General features: G+C 40.2%; 1 protein-coding gene across 2 annotated transcripts in view; it reads left to right on the top strand.

Annotated features, from left to right (window-relative positions):
- The window catches only part of LOC113029625 (zinc finger protein 726-like), a 34608-nt gene extending 26658 nt beyond the window's left edge, over positions 1 to 7950 (top strand). For both annotated transcript variants that reach the window (XM_026180596.1, XM_026180595.1), the window contains one exon: positions 7004 to 7950. In XM_026180596.1, the coding sequence (XP_026036381.1) occupies positions 7004 to 7204 (201 nt within the window). In that variant the 3' untranslated portion in view covers positions 7205 to 7950. The remainder of the gene's footprint in view (positions 1 to 7003) is intronic.
- The last annotated feature ends 17891 nt before the right edge of the window (positions 7951 to 25841 follow it).

Genomic DNA, 25841 nt, shown 5'->3' with positions numbered 1-25841 from the left:
TTATATCGTCTCTACCGTATACCGTTTATACCGCCCACCCCTACTTATGATTTAATAAAGATATTTACAGACTTTGAAATGACTGAAAGATTTATTAGGGTTTGTTTTGAGTTTTGTTCAAAAGGGAATAACTTCATATAAAAAAAAAAAATCACATATGCTGGACATCTTAAACAATTTTTTTAATAAAGCAGCAGAAAAAAATCAGGGCTAACCCTTCACTCTATCATGTGGCTCGGTGCTGTCCCCATTAAAGAGCCAAGGACCTTCTTTCCACTTCCTCCATTTATAGGTTGGATGCAGTGAGTAACACTGGGGAACAACACACCCTCGTTGTATTTAAAATATGTGGTGGTAAGGCAGAGGTCTAACTGTTGCTATGCTGCTACCAATGAGCCTGAGTGGGACTCCATCTTTGTGTGTCTATGGAAGTTCATATATACAGGGTGCAGCATCCACCGGGTAAAGGTGGTGGTATGCAGGGAGCTCAGTGGCTTTTTCAAGTTCTTGTTGCAGCTGATGACTTTCTTTTTGCTTCTGGGGTTTCACCTTGAAGCTTCATAGGTATTGTTGTCACTGAGTGTAGTAATGTTTATTTGCTCTGCTTCTTCTTGTCAGGGATAAAATACATATCTATACTTTTTGTGTCCCAGCTGAGTAACAGGAGGAGAAGAGTCTGGTGGAGCAGCAGAGGAACAGTTTCAGCCATTTGGACTCAGCTCAGCCACTACAGAGGAAACAATGACTTCAACACAGGAGGTGAGAAAAGTATCTCAGCTACACTGTTATTGAAACTGTGCACAGCTGGTTGTTAACAGCAGCTTTATATTTTCCATCCTGGGCTCCTCCATAAATAGAAAATCTACATTCACAAACAAAAACCACAGAAGTTGCAAGAAAATACAAAGATCATATTTTATCAGCACACATTAAAACAATATCATCAGTTGGACTGCCCATTTTTCATGAAGTAAAAGATTTTCTCCCGTGATCAGGGCTGGGCCATATCGCCAAAATTCATATCTCGATATTCTGTAGCTGGATGGCGATATACGATATACATCTCGATATTTGGTGATGGTCAGAGGGGCCGATGGCACGATATGGCAGCCTCGCTTCTGTCAGCCTGCCCCAGGGCAGCTGTGGCTACAACTGTAGCTGCTTCCACCAGTGTGTGAATGTGAGAGTGAATGAATAGTGGCATTGTAAAGCGCTTTGGGCGCCTTGAAAAGCGCTATATAAATCCAATCCATTATTATTATTATTATTATTATTATTATTATTATTTATTTTAAGCCATAAAGTAAGAACAAAAAGAGTTCTTAGTAAAAGCTGTGTCCCAGATTTCGCAGAGGCAGTTTTATTAACAGACAGCATAGATGTACATGAAAAAATTACTCAGAAATAAATTATCAGCATTTATTAAATAATAATGCTCAAGGTATAAAATAAAACAATGTTGTTTTTGCGCATAACAAAAAGCAACCGTGCAGTCAAAGTGTAAACTAAAAGATGCTGAGCGTAATAACAAAGACAGATTTCGCAGCTGCTCTGTTCCCATGTTCTACTGTGTACCGTGTGACAGCCGTGTCTCTTAACACGTGCCATTTGTGGTCCTTATACACACAATAAGGTAATATTACGTTGAAGCATGGTACGTATTACTCCGCGACGCTTCTGATTACAGTAGCCGTAATGCCTAGACAAACCATGTGAGTGAAGTTGGCCCCTCACTAGGGGTGCAACGATACTCGTATCGATATTGAACCGTTCGGTAGAGTGCTTTCGGTTCGGTACGCATATGTATCGAACAATACACAATTTGTAATTTCTTTTATCAACTTTCCTTCTGACGATGCTGTCTGTGTTGAGCGCTCAGTGGATCTGCGCTCGGCAGTGCAGCCTAGGCGGAGCAGTCGAGTGCAGATTCACTGACCGCAGGGCAAGCTAGTGAGAAAGAAGTTAAGCTCTCAGCAACATGGACCTCCCCCACCCTCATTCAGATCTGGCGTTTGGAATTATTTTGGTTTTCATGTGAAGCATGACCCTGAAGGTAAGCGAGTCATGGACTAAAGTAAAACAGTATGTTGGATGTGCCACGCAATGCTCAATTACATGGGTGGGAACTAGTGTGTTAGCGCAGTTAGCTCGTTAACGTGTTGGCCGTCCAGCCCCACACACGGACAATCCGCGGTAGCTCGTTAACGGAGATTTGCCGTGTTGTGGCGTTAACGTAATTTCAGATTAACGCTGACAGCACTAGTAGGAACACAACGAATATGACTGCACATTTACGCCGACATCATCCTAGTGCAAAGACAAGTGGAAGCAGACAAAAACAACAAGCATGCTACAAACTTTACCCGAGTCATTTAGACAGCCGTTAGCACAGGATTCTCCTTATGGGGACCTGATATGTTTAATATGCTGCTGAGAATATAGCCCAGAAGAAGCGTATAGTAGAGCTTTTATTTTGGAAAGAGCCATTTCTCTGTAATAAACTCTCTTTTCCAAAGATTTCTCCATTAGATAGATTTATTTTTTTATCCCTTTGTTGTTTCAGCAACATTAAATTTAAAAACTGTACTTTTGAGTTAAAATATATATTTATAATTTTAATAAATGACAAATTAAAAAGGCATGAACATTGTTTTTGTATCGAAAAAATATCGAACCGTGAATTTTGTGTATCGCTACACCCCTACCACTCACCTTCTTCAAATCCAACAAAAGTGGTGTTAATCAACTGTGCTATGTTTGTGCTGCTTCTGTTTTAAAGATATTAATGAAAATGTAAGGGTCAAAATGTCAACCAGCGCCCCCACATTAACTAAATCAAACAAAATTGATGTCAAACATTTGTGTTATGTTTGTGTTGCAAATTTTTTTGTTTCTGCTGCTATCATTTTAAAAATATTAATAAAAATTTCTAGAGGTCAGAGGTCAACCAGCCACCCCACATTAATGGAATCCAACAAAACTGGTGTCAATCAATTGTGCTATGTTTGTGCTGGTTTGTGCTGCAAAATATTTTGTTTGTGCTGCTATCATTTTAAAAATGTTAACAAAATAAGGTCTTGATCCGTGCTTAATCATCCAGGTAAGTAAATCCCAAAAGGTTGATTCTGTTCACCTGGACGTAGCGGTTTTAGTGGGAGAAACGTTTCGTCACTCATCCAAGTGACTTCTTCAGTCTCAGCTGACTGCAGGTTTCCCCAATCATATACACTCTCCTTCAAGATGAAAACCAGATTTAAATTTTCTCCTCTTCTTTCCTCATGTACTCTGTATTTCCATTGTTTTGTTTTTTCCGTACCTCTCTCACCTGACTTCCCAATGTTATGTTTGTGTATTCTATGTATGGTTGGAAGGGGTGCTCATGATGGTGCCGGATCGTCTGGCAGTCTTTAAAACATTTTTCCTCCGGATAAATAAAGTATTATCAGTTAATCAATCTTTGATTCCACTAATGGAGGGAGTTTCAGTTTGTTCCACGACTGCATTTCACTCACTGCCTCTGTTTGTATCTCTGTCACTGCAGGACCAACATGGAGCGAGAAGTCAGCGCTCTCAGGAGGCCGACAAACCTCACAGAAGAAAGGGGGAGAAGAAATACAGCTGTGACGAGTGTGGGAAGGATTTTAATCGGACGTCTGACCTGATACGGCATCAACTCATCCACAGTGGAGTTAAAGCACACTACTGTGACTTGTGTGGAAAGTCTTTTACCCTGGCTGCGAACTTAAAAACACACCAACTCATCCACAGCGGACTTAAACCGTACAGCTGTGACTTGTGTGGAAAATCTTTCACCCAACTTGGACACTTAAAAAGACACCAACTCATCCACAGTGGACTTAAAGCACACAGCTGTGATCAGTGTGGTAAAGCTTTTGCTCGTAGTAGCAGCTTACGAAATCATCTAGTTACCCACTCTGAAAATAATCAAGCGTATAGCTGCGACATTTGTGGAAAAACATTCTGCTCGCTAGTCAAACGAAATATTCACCTGCGCATTCACACTGGACAGGATGTTTACTGGTGCGATCAGTGTGGGAAACTGTTTACAACAGCCACACACTTAAAAAACCACATGTTTATCCACACTGAGGAGAGACCTTATAAATGTGACTGGTGTGAAAAGGCTTTTAAAGAGCCACATTCCCTGAGAAAGCATCAACAGATTCACACCAGAAAAATACTCTACAAGTGCAGTTACTGTGAGGTATGTATTCATATTTTTTCAGTTGCAGTTATTTTGAAGTATTATGTGAATGAAGTTTAATTTCAAAGCTAAACGAGACGTTAAAACTAGCTAACCAGCGAGGAGTTAAAAGCGGCGAAAACAACACCCACAAACTTATCTCACTACAACATAGGGCCGAAAATATGACGTGATTCTAGTGTAATCAAACTCGGGGCTTGAGCTTTATTTCAGGCAATGTTCAGGATTAAAATGTTGAAGGAATTCCCTGACTCTCACTGTCTTTGTGTCTTTGTTTAGAAGCAGAGCGACACAGATGGATCCACTTCTCAACCCTGTCGTCACTGTGGTGGTGGGAAAGAGTTTCTCTGTGACCTTTGTGGAAAAACTTTCAGTCATCAACAAAGCCTAAAAGTACATCAGCGTAGACACACTGGAGACAAAATGAACTTCTGCAAAGAATGTGGGACTGCAGGTTACCTTAAAGTACATAAACGAGTCCACACAGGAGAGAAACCATACAACTGTAGACACTGTGACAGAAGTTTCTCATATTCAGGGACTCGTGATTGCCATGAACTTCGACATATTGAAGTGAACTTAATAACAGTGTGACAGGAGCTTTAAGAATCTCAGTTTATAATCCGAACATAAACAATCCCTCACTGTAAATAAACTGTTTCACTGTTACCAATGTGCAAAAACATAGCATAGTATAGCATCTTTATTTATAACGCACTTTACATCCAACTATGTTGACCAAAGTGCTACAAATATAAAACAGAGAGGAAACAGTTTAAATTACATATAAAATATCTTAAAATTAAAAGTAATATAATTAATAAGAAACGTATTAAGAGACATCAACAAGTCCTGCTGTGCTAAAAGCCAAGGTAAATAAATATGTTTTAAGACGTGATTTAAAAACAGATAAGGAAGGTGCCTGTCTAACATGTAAAGGCAACTCATTCCACAATTTTGGTGCTGCCACAGCAAACGCCCGATCCCCTCTGAGGAGCTGGTCTGCCGACCTGAGGGACCGGGAAGGTATGTATGGATGAAGAAGCTCAGAGAGGTACACAGGGGCAGCATTGGACAAACATTTAAAAACAAATAAAAGCATCTTAAAATGGATCCTAAAATGCACGGGCAGCCAATGAAGTGAATATAAAACTGGGGTGATATGCTCGTATCTATGAGTGCCAGTTAAAAGGCGTGCAGCAGCATTCTGGACTAACTGCAGTCGAAAAACAGAAGATCCACTCACCCCAAAATAAAGAGAATTACAGTAATCCAGCCGAACGGTTACAAAAGCGTGGATTACTGTTTCAAATTGCTGTCTCGTAAGAAAGTGCTTAATTTTGGCCAGTTGCCTCAGATGAAAGAAACTAGACCTTACAACCAACCCGATCTGGCTTTCAAGCTTAAGCTCAGGATCCATTTTAAAACCCAGATTAACAATCTCTGGTTTACAGAATGATTTCAGGGATTGCAAATCAACACACGGAACAGCAGTGGAGGCAGGTCTGAACACCATTACTTCAGTTTTAGAATCATTAAAACAAAGAAAGTTTAGCGCCAACCACGACTTGACGTCCTCCAGACATGTTTGTAAACGATTTACAGACGACCCATCTTGCTTTTTAAGAGGAACATAAATCTGGCAGTCATCTGCATAACAGTGAAACGAGAGTCTGTGTTTTCTAAAAATTGAGCCCAATGGAAGTAAATAAAGTGAAAACAGGATAGGGCCCAGAATGGAACCCTGTGGTACTCCATGAGACAACGGAGCTCGGGAGGACTCACAGTTTCCTAAGCGAACTGAAAAGGTTCGGTTTGTTAAGTAAGACCTGAACCATTTCAGAGCCACACCTGTTATACCGACACACTGCTCCAAACGTGAGATTAAAATTTCATGGTCTACAGTGTCAAATGCAGCAGTTAAATCGAGTAAAATAAGAATGACACTTTCACCAGAATCACATGATAAAAATATATCATTAAAAATTCTTAAAAGTGCTGATTCAGTGCTATGCATTGCTTTAAAACCAGATTGAAAAATCTCCTGAACATTTTGTGCATTCAAGTATGAAAAACATTCACTTCATTATCTGCTCTGTGCAAACATCAGCGCGATCCTGCAGGACGGACTGCACTGGATCACAATGAATCTGAAGAGACAGAAAGATCCTCTTCTGGTTTCAGGGTCAGACTTACAAACCAGATCAGGCTCCACAGAGTTCAGATGGAATCTCCTGTAAAGAGTGTCAGCTGATGTCACACTTGGATCTCATGAGGTAGCTCTGATGTTTGGACTTCAATTCAGGAAGAAATAACATTCGAAACGTTGTTGTTGTTTTTTTTTTGTTGGTTTTTTTCCTATGACTGAGCTCGTAATGCCTATTAGTCGTATTAAACTAAATTGTTTTAATTTAAATTAATTCAAATTCTATTATTTCTTTTTGGACCCTCAGAAAACACCAAATTCTTTTTACATGTAGATAGATGCTGGATGCCGGTAGAGTTACGTATTCTGAATACTTTAGATTACTTAATATATTTTCATGCCTATTACAACTATATGAATGTACTATTGCTATGTGATTTATTACTATTATTGAAGGCCACTCGCCATACCAATACCAACTAATTTTTAAATCTTAATATAAAATGAGTAACAGTAGGGTGGACATTAGGTATGGATTTTTGCAGTGATCTTGCATAGAAAACAACTTCTGTATCAATAATATGTTTTCCTTTTGTCTACTTTGTGGCTCTGATTTCTGGACTTGCATCAATAATCCTGAATGTTACATTTGGGAAGCTGCAAGTCTTTTACTTTTTTATTTTATTTTTTTATTTATTTATTTTTTACGGATTTTGATTCTCCAAAATGTTATCGCTGTTACGTTTAAATGGTTTTCCCATTGGGACACCGTATTTAGTAGTAGTTGTTGTTATAGATATTGTTTTACCTTACAGTTAACTGATATTGTATAAATACTTGAACTTAACTATTGTTTTGATCTTCTGGCTGACTGGTGTTTTCACCCGTAATACGGTAGAGGTGGGGGGGGGATCGATACAGCACAGCATCTTGATATTTTGCGTTGTGATGTTGTCTCAATACAGTGACACCAAACATCGATATTTATTAAAGAAAATAAAATACTCTGGGAATTACTCTGGGAATACAATGAATAAGGGAGCTCATCTTATAAGAGGCCAACTTTCTGCAAACAGTTGCGCTCTGACTTGAAGTGACTGCAATCACTTTGGGAGAGATTGTTGCAGGTTTTAAATAAATGCTGCCTTATTTATAAATGCAGACTAAATGCTGCCATGTTTTCATCAGTTTGGTGTTAGGCTTGGTCAGTGAGCACTGCTCGAGGGGACTCGACTCACCGGGTTGGTTAGTCAGTTGCCGTTAATAGACTTACATTAGTTTATGTTTGCTAACTAAAAGCAGAACTCACTGGAATATAAAGACACTAGAACTAGAAATCAGTCTAAGGGGGGGTCACTTTTATGCTGCCTCTGACTTCAACAATACCTTTAAAGTTAACCTGAGGGTATACAGTCTACTTTAACTCTCTATCTTTTAAGCAGTAAGTGGTTCTTCGTTGGGAAAATCTCCCGCTTACAGTGGCTTGCAAAATTATTCGGCCCCCTTGAACTTTCCCACATTTTGTCACATTACAGCCACAAACATGAATCAATTTTATTGAATGTATTAATGTACATTTATAATTCCAGGTGAAAGACCAACACAAAGTGGTGCACACGTGAGAAGTGGAACAGAAATCCTACATGATTCCAAACATTTTTTACAAATAAATAACTGCAAAGTGGGCTGTGTGTAATTATTCAGCCCCCTGAGTCAATACTTTGTAGAACCAGCTTTTGCTGCAATTCCAGCTGCCAGTCTTTTAGGGTCTGTCTCTACCAGCTTTGCACATCTAGAGACTGAAATCCTTGCCCATCCTTCTTTGCAAAACAGCTCCAGCTCAGTCAGAACCACTTCATAAAGTGGTTGTTCAGGTTTAAGCAGTGGGAGGCGAAAACCTAATATATCCATAAGTGATGGCTTAACATTCTGCATTCAAGTATAAGTTTGTCTAAGTCCGCCATTGTAGAAATTCATTGCACCGAAAGAAAAACGTGCACAATGTGACGTCAAAATAGGCGCACACCTTTGACGCTGCGTTTTCTCAGTTTTCCTCATCCACACATAAATGCAAAAACTTGAGTTTTCGAAAATATCCACCCTGGCAGGCGTTTTTTAAAATCTCCGTTTTCAGCGAACGAAAACGAGGTTTACGTGTGGACGAAAGGTGTAAACGCATAGAAAAATCTGCGTTTTCAAAAATACCCTGGTACGTGTGGACGTAGCCTTATTCATTATTCAAGGCACAAACGGAAAGTCATGTACGCGTGCAACGTAAAGTTAGGTGAGTGTGCAACGTAAAGGTGAGTGTGCAACGTAAAGTCATGTGGACATGCCGCGTGAGCATTCGAACTGAGTCTAAAGTTTTCGTGTGCGAATTGAAGCGGGTGCTCTCCAATCATCAAAAGTAACAAAGTCATTGAACACATTTATACAGTTACCTTTACATTTACCAATCATATATCACAGATTTACACTATTTTTTTTTTAGTACTATGCAAAAAGGCAAAGACAGAGCGACAGTCTGGGTCAATGGTGGCCGAGGCGACGGCAAGGCTAACAAAGGAACCCTCGAAGCGTTAGGCTAGCTTTGTAACAGAATATAACAGAAAAGTATGAAACTCCAGCTGAGTTGTAAGATGAAAAGTGGACACAATTTCGGGCTCCCACATTTTGTCAGAAACTGTACATTAACGAGTTTTTTACTGTTATTCAAATGCAACTGTGGAAATAACAAATAGAAGAAAATTCATTCATTCTTACCTTATACTAATCGTGGTGCAGGCCAGTGCAGTGCATGAACTGATGCCTTCTCCGGTCAATTCCGCTGAGAGTAAATCTAATGTCCCGCTCTACTGTACAAGACAATGGTTACCTGGAGGGATGTACCACTGTGAGAGGGGTGCTGCGGAATAGTCCAAGTGATCGCTGCTTTAATTTCCCGCTCAACTATACATAAATTGCAGGTCGACACGATTTTTCAAAGCTGGTGAACTAGACCAAAGTCATTGATAACAAAAGAACAATAAATCTACTTTCTCCGGTACTTTATACCCGCTCAGTTGCAATGCAATTTAATGCACTACTAGAAATCGATGGCTTTTTGATGGTGTCCGGCGCGGAATGATGGTCAACTATAAATAGACGTTTTCTCGACATTGTTGTTGTCACCTGGTCAACTACAAATAGATCAAATATCAATGACAAAAAAACAACGGTAAATCAACATCATTTCAACGTCCCTATAGTAAGACCATGGGTTTACCACAGTATTTCAAGTCAAGTCAAGTCAACTTTATTTGTCAATTCTGCCACATGTACAGGACATACACAGAATAGAAATTGCGTTACTCTCAAACCCTAGTGATTAGAAAAATGCAAATAAAATAATTAAAAAGTAAAAATTTAAATAAGTACAATACAATTTTACGTATAACAAAAAAAAGCTATGCAATATACAATATACAATATTCAAGTAAGAAGGCATAGTGGTGCAAAATAGGCAAATAGTGCAAATGGAGATTAGTAGTGTACGGTAAGAGATAGTGTAACAGCAAAGTCTTGTGAGGTAATGGCAGTCCAATGCTCCACAAAGTGACTGGAGCAGGCCAGTGAGTGCGTCAGAGAGTGAGTGTGTGTGTGTGTGTGACAGAGTTCAGTGAGACCGTGGAGGAGAGAGGGGAGAGGGGGCAGAATCGGGAGGGAGTTTAGCTTCCTGACAGCCTGATGGATGAAGCTGTCCTTCAGTCTGCTGGTCCTGGCCTGGAGACTCCGCAGTCTCCTCCCTGACGGCAGCAGCTTGAAGAAGCTTTGCATTGGGTGCGTGGGATCAGCCGCTATGCAAAGGGCTTTTTTAGTGAGACGGGTGCTGTAAATGTCCTGGAGGGAGGGGAGAGAGACACCAATGATCCTCTCTGCAGCTCTCACTATGCGTTGGAGGGTTCTATGGCAGGACGCATTGCAGGCTCCAAACCACACAGTGATGCAGCTCGACAGGATGCTCTCGATGGTGCCTCTGTAGAAAGTGTACATGATGGGGGCTGGTGCTCCTGCTCTTCTTAGTTTGCGGAGAAAGAAGAGACGCTGCTGTGATTTCTTGGCCAGTGCTGTGGTGTTGTACGTCCAGGAGAGATCCTCTGTGATGTGCACACCCAAGAACTTGGTGCTGCTCACTCTCTCCACAGACGCTCCGTCAATGGTCAGAGGAGCATGTTGGGTGTGCATTCTCCTGAAGTCCACAACAATCTCCTTCGTCTTCTCCACATTCAGAGAGAGATTGTTGTCAGCACACCACGTGGCCAGGCGTCTCACCTCACTTCTGTAGTCGGTCTCATCCCTGTTGCTAATGAGACCCACCACCGTTGTGTCGTCCGCAAACTTGATGAAGAGGTTGGAGCTGTATGATGGAGTGCAGTCATGGGTCAGCAGAGTGAAGAGGAGGGGGCTCAGCACACATCCCTGCGGGGCCCCCGTGTTTAAAATGATGGTGCTGGATGTATTACTGCCGACCCGTACTGCTTGAGGTCTTCCGGTGAGGAAATCCAACAGCCAGTTGCACAGTGAGGTGTTGAGCCCCAGCTGGACCAGTTTTTGAATGAGCTGTTGGGGGATTATAGTGTTGAATGCTGAACTGAAGTCTATGAACAGCATTCGAACATATGAATCTTTTTTGTCCAGGTGTGTGAGTGCTGAGTGGAGTGCAGTGGAGATGGCATCATCGGTTGAGCGATTGGGCCGATACGCAAACTGGAAGGGGTCCAGGGAGGGGGGCAGGACAGTCTTGATGTGCTGCATGACTAGTCGTTCGAAGCACTTCATCAGGATGGGAGTAAGTGCAACCGGACGGTAGTCATTAAAGCAGGAGGGAGATGACTTTTTTGGGACCGGAATGATTGTGGTGGCTTTAAAACATGTGGGGACGACAGCCTGGATGAGTGATATGTTGAAGATGTCTGTGAAGACATCAGTGAGTTCCACTGCACAGTCTCTCAGTACACGACCAGGAATGTTGTCAGGACCCGGAGCTTTACGTGCATTGATCCTGCTGAGGGATCTCCTCACGCTGTCCGGGGACAGAGTCATCACCTGGTCACCAGGAGGGGGTGGGGTCTTCTGTGCAGTGGTGCTGTTTCGGACTTCAAAGCGAGCAAAGAAAGTGTTCAGCTCGTTCAGCAGGGGGATAGTACTGTCACAAGTCTGTGGTGGGGGCTTGTAATCTGTGATGGTCTGAATGCCCCGCCACAGGCTCCGTGAGTCTCTGCTGTCTTTGAAGTGATGGGATATTTTCCTGGAGTACTGTCTCTTAGCCTCACTGATGCCACGGGAAAGGTTGGCCCTAGCTGTCCTCAGGCTTGCCTCGTCTCCATCTCTGAAGGCAACATTCCGAGCTTTCAGCAGCCTGTAGACCTCTCCTGTCATCCATGGTTTTTGATTGGCCCGGACAGTTATGGTTTTCGTGACTGTTACATCCTCAATGCACTTGTTGATGTAGGCTGTAACAGTCTCTGCGTACTCCTGGAGGTCAGTGGTGTTGTTGTAGGTGGCAGCCTGCTTAAACATGTTCCAGTCTGTGGTGTTAAAGCAGTCCTGTAAAGCCTCTGAAGACCCTTCTGGCCACACTTGTATCTGCTTACGAACCGGTTTGGTGGCTTTAACGAGCGGTCTGTAAGCAGGCATTAGCATGACAGTGATGTGGTCTGAGGCGCCGAGGTGGGGGAGGGGAAAAGCTTTGTAAGCTCCTCTCTGGGTGGTGTAAACAAAGTCCAGTGTGTTATTTCCCCTTGTTGGAAAGTCTATGTGTTGTTGTATTTTTGGAAACACGCACTTTAAGTCTGCATGATTGAAATCCCCAGCCAGGATGAGAAAAGCATCAGGATGGGCTGTCTGCTGCTCACTGATGTGCTGGTACAGTTCATTCAGTGCCTCGCTCCTGTTGTTGACATTGGAGGAGGGAGGGATGTACACAGCGCACAGTAGTATGGCTGTATATTCCCTCGGTAGATAGAATGGCCGGCACTTAATAACCATGAACTCCAGCACTGGTGAGCAGTGTTTCCAGACCGCAACAGCATCGCGACACCAGGCATCATTGATGTAAACACAAAGTCCTCCCCCGCGGGTCTTACCTCCCGCGACGATGACTCTGTCAGCACGGTAGCATGTTAGCACGGTAGCATTTCAATGTTGTTACAACAGTGACATTTCAACCCTGACCATAACGACGGATTGGATGAAAAATCAACATCGATTCAATGTCGTCTTGCTATCTGGAATCTTTTGATTGGTCGACATGGTACATTATTTGACCATTAGGAAAGGGTGGGGTTTTTCGGTGTTGTCTTCGCTCACAGGTGGAAAGTGCTTTATGGCATTTTCCTTATGAAACACAGTTTTTACCGTTTCTTCCCGCAGTAAATATAAACAATGATAGTATTCAGGAAGAAAACCAAATATTTCATATATTTTTAACATAACTCTGGTTTTACGTGGCCGATCAACACAATTTAAAAACTCCATCAACGCTGTCATAGCCTGATACCACAATTTTTCTTAAAAATGCCAGCCAAGTGCCAATTGCTTTACACGTAATAGAGGATTTCTCAAAAGGGTCTGGATTGGTCCTAAACTTAAATAAATGTCAATTATTACCTGTCAAAGAGTGTAATGTTCAGAGTATTTGTAATATAACAGTTAAAAATGAAGCAGCATATTTAGGTCTGATTATCTGCAAAGATACAAAAGACAGAATTTTACTAAATTGTCCCCCAATTATTAAAAAATCTCAAACCAAATTAAATCAATGGTTGCAGAGAGATTTAAGTTTAAGAGGAAGGGTATTGCTCTCAAAAGCAGAAGGTCTGTGTCGACTGACTTATGCAGCAATTTCTCTGCATGTGGACGGCAAAACTTGTAAGGATATCGACCGAATGCTCTTCAACTTCCTCTGGAAAAACAGGACACATTACATTACATCAGAAAAAGTGTATTGATGAATGACTATGAACACGGTGGTCTCAATGTTTTGGATTTTACTACTCTAAACAATACATTTAAGATTAATTGGGCTAAACATTTTCTTAAAAATCCGGTATCCATTTGGAAGTTTGGTGGTCTAAGTTATCTTAGGTTGTGATTATAATATAGATAAGCTTCCAGAAAACCTTTCGATGTTTCACAAACAAGTTCTATTGAAGCATGAACAGAGACTTTGCCTCCTCCTGTGTCTTATGTTTTACGGAGTCGTGGCTCAGTGAGGACATCCCAGACTGCGCGCTCAAGCTGGAGGGCTTTCATCTGCTGCGCGCGGACCGGCAGGCCGCTCTCTCCGGTAAAACCAAAGGTGGAGGTGTCTGCTTCTACATCAATAGTGGCTGGTGCACAGATGTAACAGTGATTGCTCAGCACTGCTCTCCCTCTCTGGAATATCTTTTTATTCACTGCAAACCGTTTTATTCTCCGCGGGAGTTTGCTTCATTCATCCTGGCCGCTGTTTACATCCCGCCAGACGCGGATGCGCAAGCAGCTCAGTGCGCACTCGCAGAGCAGATTCTCCACATGGAGCGGACATACCCGGACTCTCTCATCATTGCTCTTGGGGACTTTAACAAAGCCAATCTGAGCCATGAGCTTCCCAAATACAAGCAGTATATTAAATGCCCGACCAGAGAGGAGAGGACATTGGACCACTGTTACAGCACGATCAGCGGGGCCTATCGCGCGGTGCCCCGCGCTCCACTCGTACTTTCTGACCACGTCATGATCCACCTAATCCCCGCGTACAGACTGAGGCTGAAGCTCTCCAAACCTGTCGTGAGGACTAAAAAACTGTGGAGCAACGAGGCTGTGGAGGAGCTTCGCACGTGTTTGGAGTCTACAGACTGGGACACACTGAAGGCTGCTTCTAACAGCTTGGACGAGTTTACGGACACTGTCACCTCCTATATCCACTTCTGTGAGGACAGCATTGTGCCATCACGCACCAGGGTGAGTTATAACAATGACAAACCCTGGTTTACTCCTAAACTCAAAAAGCTGTGGCTGGAAAAGAGAAAGGCGTTCAGAAGCGGAGACAGGGACTGCTACAGAGAGGCCAAGTACAGGTTCACTAAAGAAGTGGACATTGCTAAACATCAGCACTCTGAGAAGATGCAGCAGCAGATCTCAGAGAATGACTCGGCCTCTGTGTGGAAAGGTTTTAGGAATATTACAAACTACAAGCCTAAAACCCCCCACTCCACTGATGACTTGCTCTTAGCCAACACCCTCAACGACTTCTACTGCCGTTTTGACGAGCCATCAGGCAGCCTTCACACCTCCAACGGCCCCAACAATAGAGGCACTTTGGACACTAATTCCCCCACCTCTCCCCCCTCCATAGAGCCATCACCACCTTCAAACTGTTCACCTGCAACACCCGCCCCCTCACCCCACACAAAAGAGGATTTCACACCACCTCCTCCGACCACAACTCTTCATATTCATGAAGCAGATGTGAGGAAGCAGTTTAGGAGTCTGAATGCTCGGAAAGCTCCCGGCCCAGACGGCGTGTCTCCTGCCACCCTCAGACACTGTGCAAACGAGCTGGCCCCAGTGTTTTCTGGCATCTTCAACTCCTCACTGCAGGCATGTCATGTGCCTGCCTGCTTCAAGTCCTCCACCATAATCCCTGTCCCCAAGAAACCTAGGATCACTGGACTAAATGACTACAGAACCGTGGCTCTGACATCTGTGGTCATGAAGTCTTTTGAGCGCCTGGTTCTCTCCCATCTCAAGACCCTCACGGCCCCCCTCCTGGACCCCCTGCAGTTTGCATATAGAGCCAACAGGTCTGTAGACGACGCCATCAACATGGCCCTACACTTCATCCTGCAGCATCTGGACTCCCCAGGAACCTACGCCAGGATCCTGTTTGTGGACTTCAGCTCTGCCTTCAGCACCATCCTTCCAGACCATCTCCGAGGCAAGCTTTCCCAGATGAATGTGCCTGATCCCATCTGCCGGTGGATCACTGACTTCCTGACGGACAGGAAGCAGCATGTGGGGGAAAGAATGTCTCGGACTCCCGGACCATCAGCACCGGCTCCCCTCAGGGCTGTGTTCTTTCTCCTCTGCTCTTCTCCCTGTACACCAACTGCTGCACCTCCACCCACCAGTCTGTCAAGCTAATCAAGTTTGCAGATGACACCACCGTTATCGGACTCATCTCGGACGGGGATGAGTCTGCCTACAGGAGGGAGGTTGAACGTCTGGTGTCTTGGTGCAGCCACAACAACCTGGTGCTGAATGCCCAGAAGACAGTGGAGATTATTGTGGACTTCAGGAAGCACACAGCCCCACTCCCCCCCATCATCCTGACTGACACCCCCATCACCTCTATGGACTCATTCCGCTTCCTGGGTACCACCATCACCCAGGACCTGAAGTGGGAGCCCACCATCACCTCCGTCATCAAGAAAGCCCAGCAGAGGATGTACTTCCTGAGGCAGCTGAAGAAATTCAACCTGCCAACACGGACGATGATGCAATTCTACACTGCAATCATCGAGTCCATCCTCACCTCCTCCATCACCGTGTGGTACGCTGGAGCCACTATCAGGGACAAACAGAGACTGCAGCGTGTTGTGCGCTCTGCTGAGAAGGTGATTGGCTGCAGACTCCCATCTCTGCAGGACCTGTGCACCTCCAGGACACTGCGGCGTGCAGCCCGGATCTCAGCTGACCCTTCTCACCCTGGACACAGTCTGTTTGACCTGCTCCCCTCAGGCAGGAGGCTCCGGTCCATTCGCACCAGAACCTCTCGCCACAAGAACAGTTTCTTCCCCTCTGCTGTTGGACACATGAACAATAACCACATGATTGTCCCCGCCACTAACACATGACCCTACGCTGTGTCACTGCATCATTTCATGTTTGGCACTGATCACCACCTGCACTCATGTATATATCTTTCTACGTAGCACTCATAATTCTTATTCTCATGTATATATCTCATGTATATCTCATGCACATATCTTTCTTTCTACATAGCACTTTAATTCTTATTGTCTGCACTGAAGCACCGCAGCAATTTCCTAATGTTGTAAACCTCAACATCTGGCAATAAACCCATTCTGATTCTGATTCTGATTCTGATATTAGCTTGGTCCCTTATATATAAACACAACTTTACACCCCATACGTATTCAATTTGGAATAATAGGAACATAGTGTATGAAAATAAATCTTTTTTTTTTCTAGGTGGGTTGAGAAACGGATTGTTTTAGTGAATCAGCTGTTTAATCCTAATGGGAAGCTTATGTCCTATTCAGAATTCTTAAACACCTATAAATTTCCAGCCACACCCAAAGAATATGCCATATTATTTGATGCAATACCTACGGGTATTATAATGCTGTTTAAAGGTATTCAACCTTGCATATCATCTGTTTCTCTCCCCAACCCTTTAGATTCACACATAGGAAGAATCTGTCTAACAAACCACAGTAAAATGGTAAATGGCCTGCATTTGTATAGCGCTTTTCTAGTCCATAGGACCCCAAAGCGCTTTACACTACATTCAGTCATTCACCCATTCACACACACATTCACACACTGGCAATGGCAAGCTACATTGTAGCCACAGCTGCCCTGGGGCGCACTGACAGAGGCGAGGCTGCCGGACACAGGCGCCACCAGGCCCTCTGACCACCACCAGTAGGCAAACATGGGGTTAGTATCTTGCCCAAGGATATTTGACATGCAGCCAGGATGCAGCCTGGGATCGAACCACCGACCTTCTGATTAGTGGCTGACCTGCTCTGCCACCTGAGCTACAGCCACCAACTAAAAGTAATAAGAATATCCGTGCTTTGTTCCAGACAGAATCTCTAACTATTCCACATGTGGTCTCTTATTGGAATTTCTTTGTCAGTGACATTAACTGGAAAAGAGTATGGACAATTCCTAACAAGTAACTGGTAACGAATAAAGTGAAGGAAGTCTCCTTTAAAATACTGCATAAATTTTATCCTGCTAATCATTACGTGACAACGTTCAAAAGGGACATAAATGTGAACTGTGGATTTTGTGGAAGCCATCCTGAGACTGTGCAACACCTTTTCTGGATCTGTTCATACGCTAGAACATTTTGGAAAGACTTCAGTAGATTCATCGCTGGACATCTCTATAAAGACTTTACTGTGAAATGTGAAAATCTTGTACTTTGTTTCTTTCGAAGGCAAAAAAATAGAAGATGCTTACTGTATAATAAACTTGTTAGTTATCTTAGCTAAATTTTATTTTCACAAATGCAAATACAGTAACAAAAAACCTAATTTTAAACATTACTTTAATGATGTTTTATGTTACATAAAATTGATTAGTGGATCACTCAACAAAAAGGCTATGAAAACTATTACTATTTGTAGTAATTACAAATTATTTGAATGTTTGTAATTCTTTGTATCACACCCTCTGGCATATAATAATTTTGTTCTGGTTGTATACATGTTCTGTATACTGTTTCTTAATAAAGTTTATTTAAAAAAAAAAAAAAGAGGACACGGCTCATGAATTTGGACACCCCCCAAATGTAGCTTCTGAGTCACGTGACCGCACAGCAACGAACCACAGCAGAGCAGAAAATGGGGCGGAGCAAAGCACGTGTGCAAGAGAGGAGTCGAGCAGAGAGAGCTGCTTTTTCATGAAACGGGAGTAAAGTAGTGAACTTAGAGGAGAGAAACAAACTAAAGTATCGATCATAAACCACTACCAACGTCCTGATCGATATCTGCATCGATCTGCCCACCCTTGTCTCCTGGATCGTAGCTGAGATCAGCGTGAACCACGTGGGTCTCTGCTCCCTGATCTGTTTCCTGTGTTTGGAAAGAGTTGCAGCTTCATCGCGGAGTTTCTCTCGGTTTGTGGGCTCATCTAAAGGTAAGCACCGAGCTAACTTTACTGTGAGTTCAGTTCATGTTGAGTTTAGCTCCTGAATGAGGTCTTCTGCTGCTCTCCTCGGTGTCTGTTCACAGTTTATTGTGAACACGTTGAGAGAAGAGTGAGAGAGTGTTTGGAGAAAAACACCAACTAATCATTAGCTCAGCATGCTGGGAGAAGTTGGAGCAGAAAAGTCTTTTCATTGTCCCTGCAGCTGTTTTTCTGCCTGCACCAAACCTCTACAGCCTCATTTCTATTTACCGCGTTGACTACATCCACGATTAAAAACTTGTGTCAAGCCAGCCTCCAATTCGAGACTTGCAGTCAAGCCAGCCTCCAGTTGATTTTACGTTCCCTGTGTATTCAAAGTATTACGGGAATGGATGTGGAAACCGGATTTCAAAATAAAAGCCAACTTCGAGTGAATTAACAGATATGTTAAGAACATAATAACATATAATTTAGGCTTTTTTTTTTTTTTTTTAGAAACTCTAATGTTACATCTACATGACACAGCCTTGTACCCTAATTGTGCCCTGTCACTATCAAGGCCATCTTATTTTGGATTTCAAAGTAAAAGCCCTGTGAATCTTCATTTTTGAACTACTCTTTCAATGAATTCATAATGCTCTTAAAAGCAAAAGTCGTATTTCCAAATACTATTTGAACTTTGTATCAACACTTTCCAACCGCAGTCTTTTTCACAGTAATACCATATCAAATAAATTCTTTCTGATTTTGCTTTTCATAGTAATGGCCCTTTGAAATTGCCGATATTTGACTTAATCTCCTAACGATTCAAAATGCTCTAAAATGAAAAATTCTTGTTTCCACAGGGTAATTCCACTTTAGATCAACAGTATACAACCCCGCAGTGATACCATATCAATATCAAGTCATTCTGATTTTGCTTTCAAAAATAAAAGCCTTTTCAAATTGTCCATAATTGACCTACCTTTCAGTGATTTCAAAATGCTCTAAAATGGAAAATTCCTGTTTCCACAGGGTAATTCCACTTTAGATCAACAGTATACAACCTCACGATGTTACCATATCAATATCAAGACATTCTGATTTTGCTTTCAAAAATAAAAGCCCTTTCAAATTGTCCATAATTGACCTAACTTTCAGTGATTTCAAAATGCTCTAAAATGAAAAATTCCTGTTTCCACAGGGTAATTCCACCTTAGATCAACAGTATACAACCCCACAGTGACACCATATCAATATCAAGTCATTCTGATTATGCCTTCCAAAATAAAAGACTTTTCAAATTGTCCATAGTTGACCTACCTTTCAGTGATTTCAAAATGCTCTAAAATGGAAAATTCCTGTTTCCACAGGGTAATTCCACTTTAGATCAACAGTATACAACCCCACGGTGATACCATATCAATATCAAGTCATTCTGATTTTGCTTTCAAAAATAAAAGCCTTTTCAAATTGTCCATAATTGACCTAACTTTCAGTGATTTCAAAATGCTCTTAAATAGAATTTTGCTGTTTCCACAGGGTAATTCCACTTTAGATCAACAGTATACAACCTCACAGTGATACCATATCAATATCAAGTCATTCTGATTTTGCTTTTCATAGTAATGGCCCTTTGAAATTGCCGATATTTGACTTAATCTTCTAACGATTCAAAATGCTCTAAAATGAAAAATTCTTGTTTCCACAGGGTAATTCCACCTTAGATCAACAGTATACAACCCCACAGTGATACCATATCAATATCAAGTCATTCTGATTTTGTTTTCAAAAATAAAAGCCCTTTCAAATTGTCCACAATTGACCTAACTTTCAGTGATTTCAAAATGCTCTAAAATGGAAAATTCCTGTTTCCACAGGATAATTCCACTCTGTATTTACAGTATACAGCCCCACAGTGATACCATATCAATATCAAGTAATTCTGATTTTGTTTTCAAAAATAAAAGCCCTTTCAAATTGTCCACAATTGACCTAACTTTCAGTGATTTCAAAATGCTCTAAAATGGAAAATTCCTGTTTCCACAGGGTAATTCCACTTTAGATCAACAGTATACAACCCCACAGTGACACCATATCAATATCAAGTCATTCTGATTATGCCTTCCAAAATAAATGCCCTTTCAAATTGAGCATATATACGACCTACTTTTTTAACGATTTCAAAATGTTCTTAAAAAGAATTTTGCTGTTTCCACAGGATAATTTCACTTTAGGTCAACAGTATACAACCTGACGATGTTACCATATCAATATCAAGTCATTCTGATTTTGCTTTCAAAAATAAAAGCATTTTCAAAATGCCCATATCTGACTTGATCCTGGAACAATTTCAAAATGCTCTAAAATGGAAAATTCCTGTTTCCACAGGGTAATTCCACCTTAGATCAACAGTATACAGCCCCACAGTGATACCATATCAATATCAAGTCATTCTGATTATGCCTTCCAAAATAAAAGACTTTTCAAATTGCCAAGATACGACCTACTCTTTTAAAGATTTCAAAATGCTCTAAAGGTGAAAATTGCTGTTTCCACAGGATAATTCCACTTTAGATCAACAGTATCCAACCCGACAGTAAAACCATGTAAATTTTATGTTGGTCTGATTTCGCCTTTCAAATTAATGGCCCGTCGAATTTGTCCATATGTGATATACTCTTTCAATTATTTCAGAATGTTTTAAAAATGAAAATTGCTGTTTCAACACATATTGGGTTTTCATTTTGAAAAGCAAAATCAGACTCAATTGATTATGACAGAATTGAATCATAAAGATGATGTAAAAGGAAGCTGAAATTGCCACTAGGTTGTAATTGATAGTACGTTTATATTTTAAGTCTGTGGAAAGATGTCATGGTTGGTTTGCAAGCTGTTTTGTAATTTCTTTATTTAGAATGACATCTTTCCACAGACTTAAAATATAAACGTACTATCAATTACAACCTAGTGGCAATTTCAGCTTCCTTTTACATCATCTTTATGATTCAATTCTGTCATAATCAATTGAGTCTGATTTTGCTTTTCAAAATGAAAACCCAATATGTGTTGAAACAGCAATTTTCATTTTTAAAACATTCTGAAATAATTGAAAGAGTATATCACATATGGACAAATTCGACGGGCCATTAATTTGAAAGGCGAAATCAGACCAACATAAAATTTACATGGTTTTACTGTCAGGTTGGATACTGTTGATCTAAAGTGGAATTATCCTGTGGAAACAGCATCTTTCAATTTAAGAGCATTTTGAAATCGTTAAACGAGTAGGTCGTCTAAGGGCAATTTGAAAATACTTTTATTTTGGAAGGCAAAATCAGAGTGACTTGATCTTAACATCGTATCTCTGTGGGGTTGTATACTGTTGATTTAAAGTGAAATTATTCTGTGGAAACAGAAAATTTCCTTTTTAGAGCATTCCGAAATCACTGAAAGTTAGGTAAGTTATTGGCATTTTCAACAGGCCATTATTTTGGAAGGCAAAATCAGAATGACTTGAAATTGAAGTAGTACCATGGTGTGGATGTACACTTTTGATCTAACATGGATTCATCCTGTGGAAAGAGCAAGTTTCATTTTTAGAGCGTTCTGAATTCTTTAAAAGAGTAGGTCGTATATCGGCAATTTGAAAAGTCTTTTATTTTGGAAGGCAACATCAGACTGATTTGATATTGATATGGTATCACTGTGGGGTTGGATACTATTGATCTAAAGTGGAATTATGCTGTGGAAACAGCAATTTTCCATCTTAGAGCATTTTGAATTCGCTCCAAGAGTAAGTCATATATGGGCAAATTGAAAAAGCTTTTATTTTGAAAAGCAAAATCAGACTGACTTGAAATTGACATGGTAACATCGTGAGGTTGTATACTGTTGATTTAAAGTGGAATTATTCTGTGGAAACAGAAAATTTCCTTTTTAGAGCATTCCGAAATCACTGAAAGTTAGGTAAATTATGGGCATTTTCAACAGGCCATTATTTTGGAAGGCATAATCAGAATTACTTGAAATTGATATGGTAACATCGTGAGGTTGTATACTGTTGACCTAAAGTGAAATTATCCTGTGGAAACAGCAAAATTCTTTTTAAGAACATTTTGAAATCGTTAAAAAAGTAGGTCGTATATATGCTCAATTTGAAAGGGCATTTATGTTGGAAGGCATAATCAGAATGACTTGATATTGATATGGTATCACTGTGGGGCTGTATACTGTTGATCTAAGGTGGAATTACCCTGTGGAAACAGGAATTTTCCATTTTAGAGCATTTTGAAATTGTTCCAGGATCAAGTCAGATATGGGCAGTTTGAAAATGCTTTTATTTTTGAAAGCAAAATCAGAATGACTTGATATTGATATGGTATCACTGTGAGGTTGTATACTGTTGATCTAAAGTGGAATTACCCTGTGGAAACAAGAATTTTTCATTTTAGAGCATTTTGAAATCACAGAAAGTTAGGTCAATTGTGGACAATTTGAAAGGGCTTTTATTTTTGAAAGCAAAATCAGAATAACTTGATATTGATATGGTATCACTGTGAGGTTGTATACTGTTGATCTAAAGTGGAATTACCCTGTGGAAACAAGAATTTTTCATTTTAGAGCATTTTGAATCGTTAGAAGATTAAGTCAAATATCGGCAATTTCAAAGGGCCATTACTATGAAAAGCAAAATCAGAATGACTTGATATTGATATGGTATTACTGTGAGGTTGTATACTGTTGATCTAAAGTGGAATTACCCTGTGGAAACAGCAAAATTCTATTTAAGAGCATTTTGAAATCACTGAAAGTTAGGTCAATTATGGACAATTTGAAAAGTCTTTTATTTTGGAAGGCATAATCAGAATGACTTGATATTGATATGGTATCACTGTGAGGTTGTATACTGTTGATCTAAGGTGGAATTATCCTGTGGAAACAGGAATTTTCCATTTTAGAGCATTTTGAAATCACTGAAAGTTAGGTCAATTGTGGACAATTTGAAAGGGCTTTTATTTTTGAAAGCAAAATCAGAATGACTTGATATTGATATGGTATCACCGTGGGGTTGTATACTGTTGATCTGGAGTGGAATTACCCTGTGGAAACAGGAATTTTCCATTTTACAGCATTTTGAAATCACTGAAAGTTAGGTCAATTATGGACAATTTGAAAAGGCTTTTATTTTGGAAGGCATAATCAGAATGACTTGATATTGATATGGTGTCACTGTGGGGTTGTATACTGTTGATCTAAGGTGGAATTACCCTGTGGAAACAAGAATTTTTCATTTTAGAGCATTTTGAAATCACTGAAAGTTAGGTCAATTATGGACAATTTGAAAAGGCTTTTATTTTTGAAAGCAAAATCAGAATGACTTGATATTGATATGGTATCACCGTGGGGTTGTATACTGTTGATCTAAAGTGGAATTACCCTGTGGAAACAGCAAAATTCTATTTAAGAGCATTTTTAAAACACTGAAAGTTAGGTCAATTATGGACAATTTGAAAAGGCTTTTAGTTTTGAAAGCAAAATCAGAATGACTTGATATTGATATGGTATCACCGTGGGGTTGTATACTGTTGATCTAAAGTGGAATTACCCTGTGGAAACAGGAATTTTCCATTTTAGAGCATTTTGAAATCACTGAAAGGTAGGTCAACTATGGACAATTTGAAAAGTCTTTTATTTTGGAAGGCATAATCAGAATGACTTGATATTGATATGGTGTCACTGTGGGGTTGTATACTGTTGATCTAAGGTGGAATTACCCTGTGGAAACAAGAATTTTTCATTTTAGAGCATTTTGAAATCACTGAAAGTTAGGTCAATTATGGACAATTTGAAAGGGCTTTTATTTTTGAAAGCAAAATCAGAATGTCTTGATATTGATATGATAACATCGTGAGGTTGTATACTGTTGATCTAAAGTGGAATTACCCTGTGGAAACAGGAATTTTCCATTTTAGAGCATTTTGAAATCACTGGAAGTTAGGTCAATTATGGACAATTTGAAAAGGCTTTAATTTTTGAAAGCAAAATCAGAATGACTTGATATTGATATGGTATCACTGTGAGGTTGTATACTGTTGATCTAAAGTGGAATTACCCTGTGGAAACAAGAATTTTTCATTTTAGAGCATTTTGAATCGTTAGAAGATTAAGTCAAATATCGGCAATTTCAAAGGGCCATTACTATGAAAAGCAAAATCAGAATGACTTGATATTGATATGGTATTACTGTGAGGTTGTATACTGTTGATCTAAAGTGGAATTACCCTGTGGAAACAGCAAAATTCTATTTAAGAGCATTTTGAAATCACTGAAAGTTAGGTCAATTATGGACAATTTGAAAAATCTTTTATTTTGGAAGGCATAATCAGAATGACTTGATATTGATATGGTATCACTGTGGGGTTGTATACTGTTGATCTAAGGTGGAATTACCCTGTGGAAACAAGAATTTTTCATTTTAGAGCATTTTGAAATCACTGAAAGTTAGGTCAATTATGGACAATTTGAAAAGGCTTTTATTTTTGAAAGCAAAATCAGAATGACTTGATATTGATATGGTATCACCGTGGGGTTGTATACTGTTGATCTAAAGTGGAATTACCCTGTGGAAACAGCAAAATTCTATTTAAGAGCATTTTTAAAACACTGAAAGTTAGGTCAATTATGGACAATTTGAAAAGTCTTTTATTTTGGAAGGCATAATCAGAATGACTTGATATTGATATGGTATCACTGTGGGGTTGTATACTGTTGATCTGGAGTGGAATTACCCTGTGGAAACAAGAATTTTTCATTTTAGAGCATTTTGAAATCACTGAAAGTTAGGTCAATTATGGACAATTTGAAAGGGCTTTTATTTTTGAAAGCAAAATCAGAATGTCTTGATATTGATATGATAACATCGTGAGGTTGTATACTGTTGATCTAAAGTGGAATTACCCTGTGGAAACAGGAATTTTCCATTTTAGAGCATTTTGAAATCACTGGAAGTTAGGTCAATTATGGACAATTTGAAAAGGCTTTTAATTTTTGAAAGCAAAATCAGAATGACTTGATATTGATATGGTATCACTGTGAGGTTGTATACTGTTGATCTAAAGTGGAATTACCCTGTGGAAACAAGAATTTTTCATTTTAGAGCATTTTGAATCGTTAGAAGATTAAGTCAAATATCGGCAATTTCAAAGGGCCATTACTATGAAAAGCAAAATCAGAATGACTTGATATTGATATGGTATCACTGTGAGGTTGTATACTGTTGATCTAAAGTGGAATTACCCTGTGGAAACAGCAAATTCTATTTAAGAGCATTTTGAAATCACTGAAAGTTAGGTCAATTATGGACAATTTGAAAAGGCTTTTATTTTGGAAAGCAAAATCAGAATGACTTGATATTGATATGGTATCACTGTGGGGTTGTATACTGTTGATCTAAGGTGGAATTACCCTGTGGAAACAGGAATTTTCCATTTTAGAGCATTTTGAAATCACTGAAAGTTAGGTCAATTATGGACAATTTGAAAGGGCTTTTATTTTTGAAAGCAAAATCAGAATGACTTGATA

This window comes from Astatotilapia calliptera, chromosome 9 (assembly GCF_900246225.1).
Source record: "Astatotilapia calliptera chromosome 9, fAstCal1.2, whole genome shotgun sequence".
Classification (NCBI taxonomy): domain Eukaryota; kingdom Metazoa; phylum Chordata; class Actinopteri; order Cichliformes; family Cichlidae; genus Astatotilapia; species Astatotilapia calliptera.
This window is presented reverse-complemented; position numbering and strand designations above follow the sequence as displayed.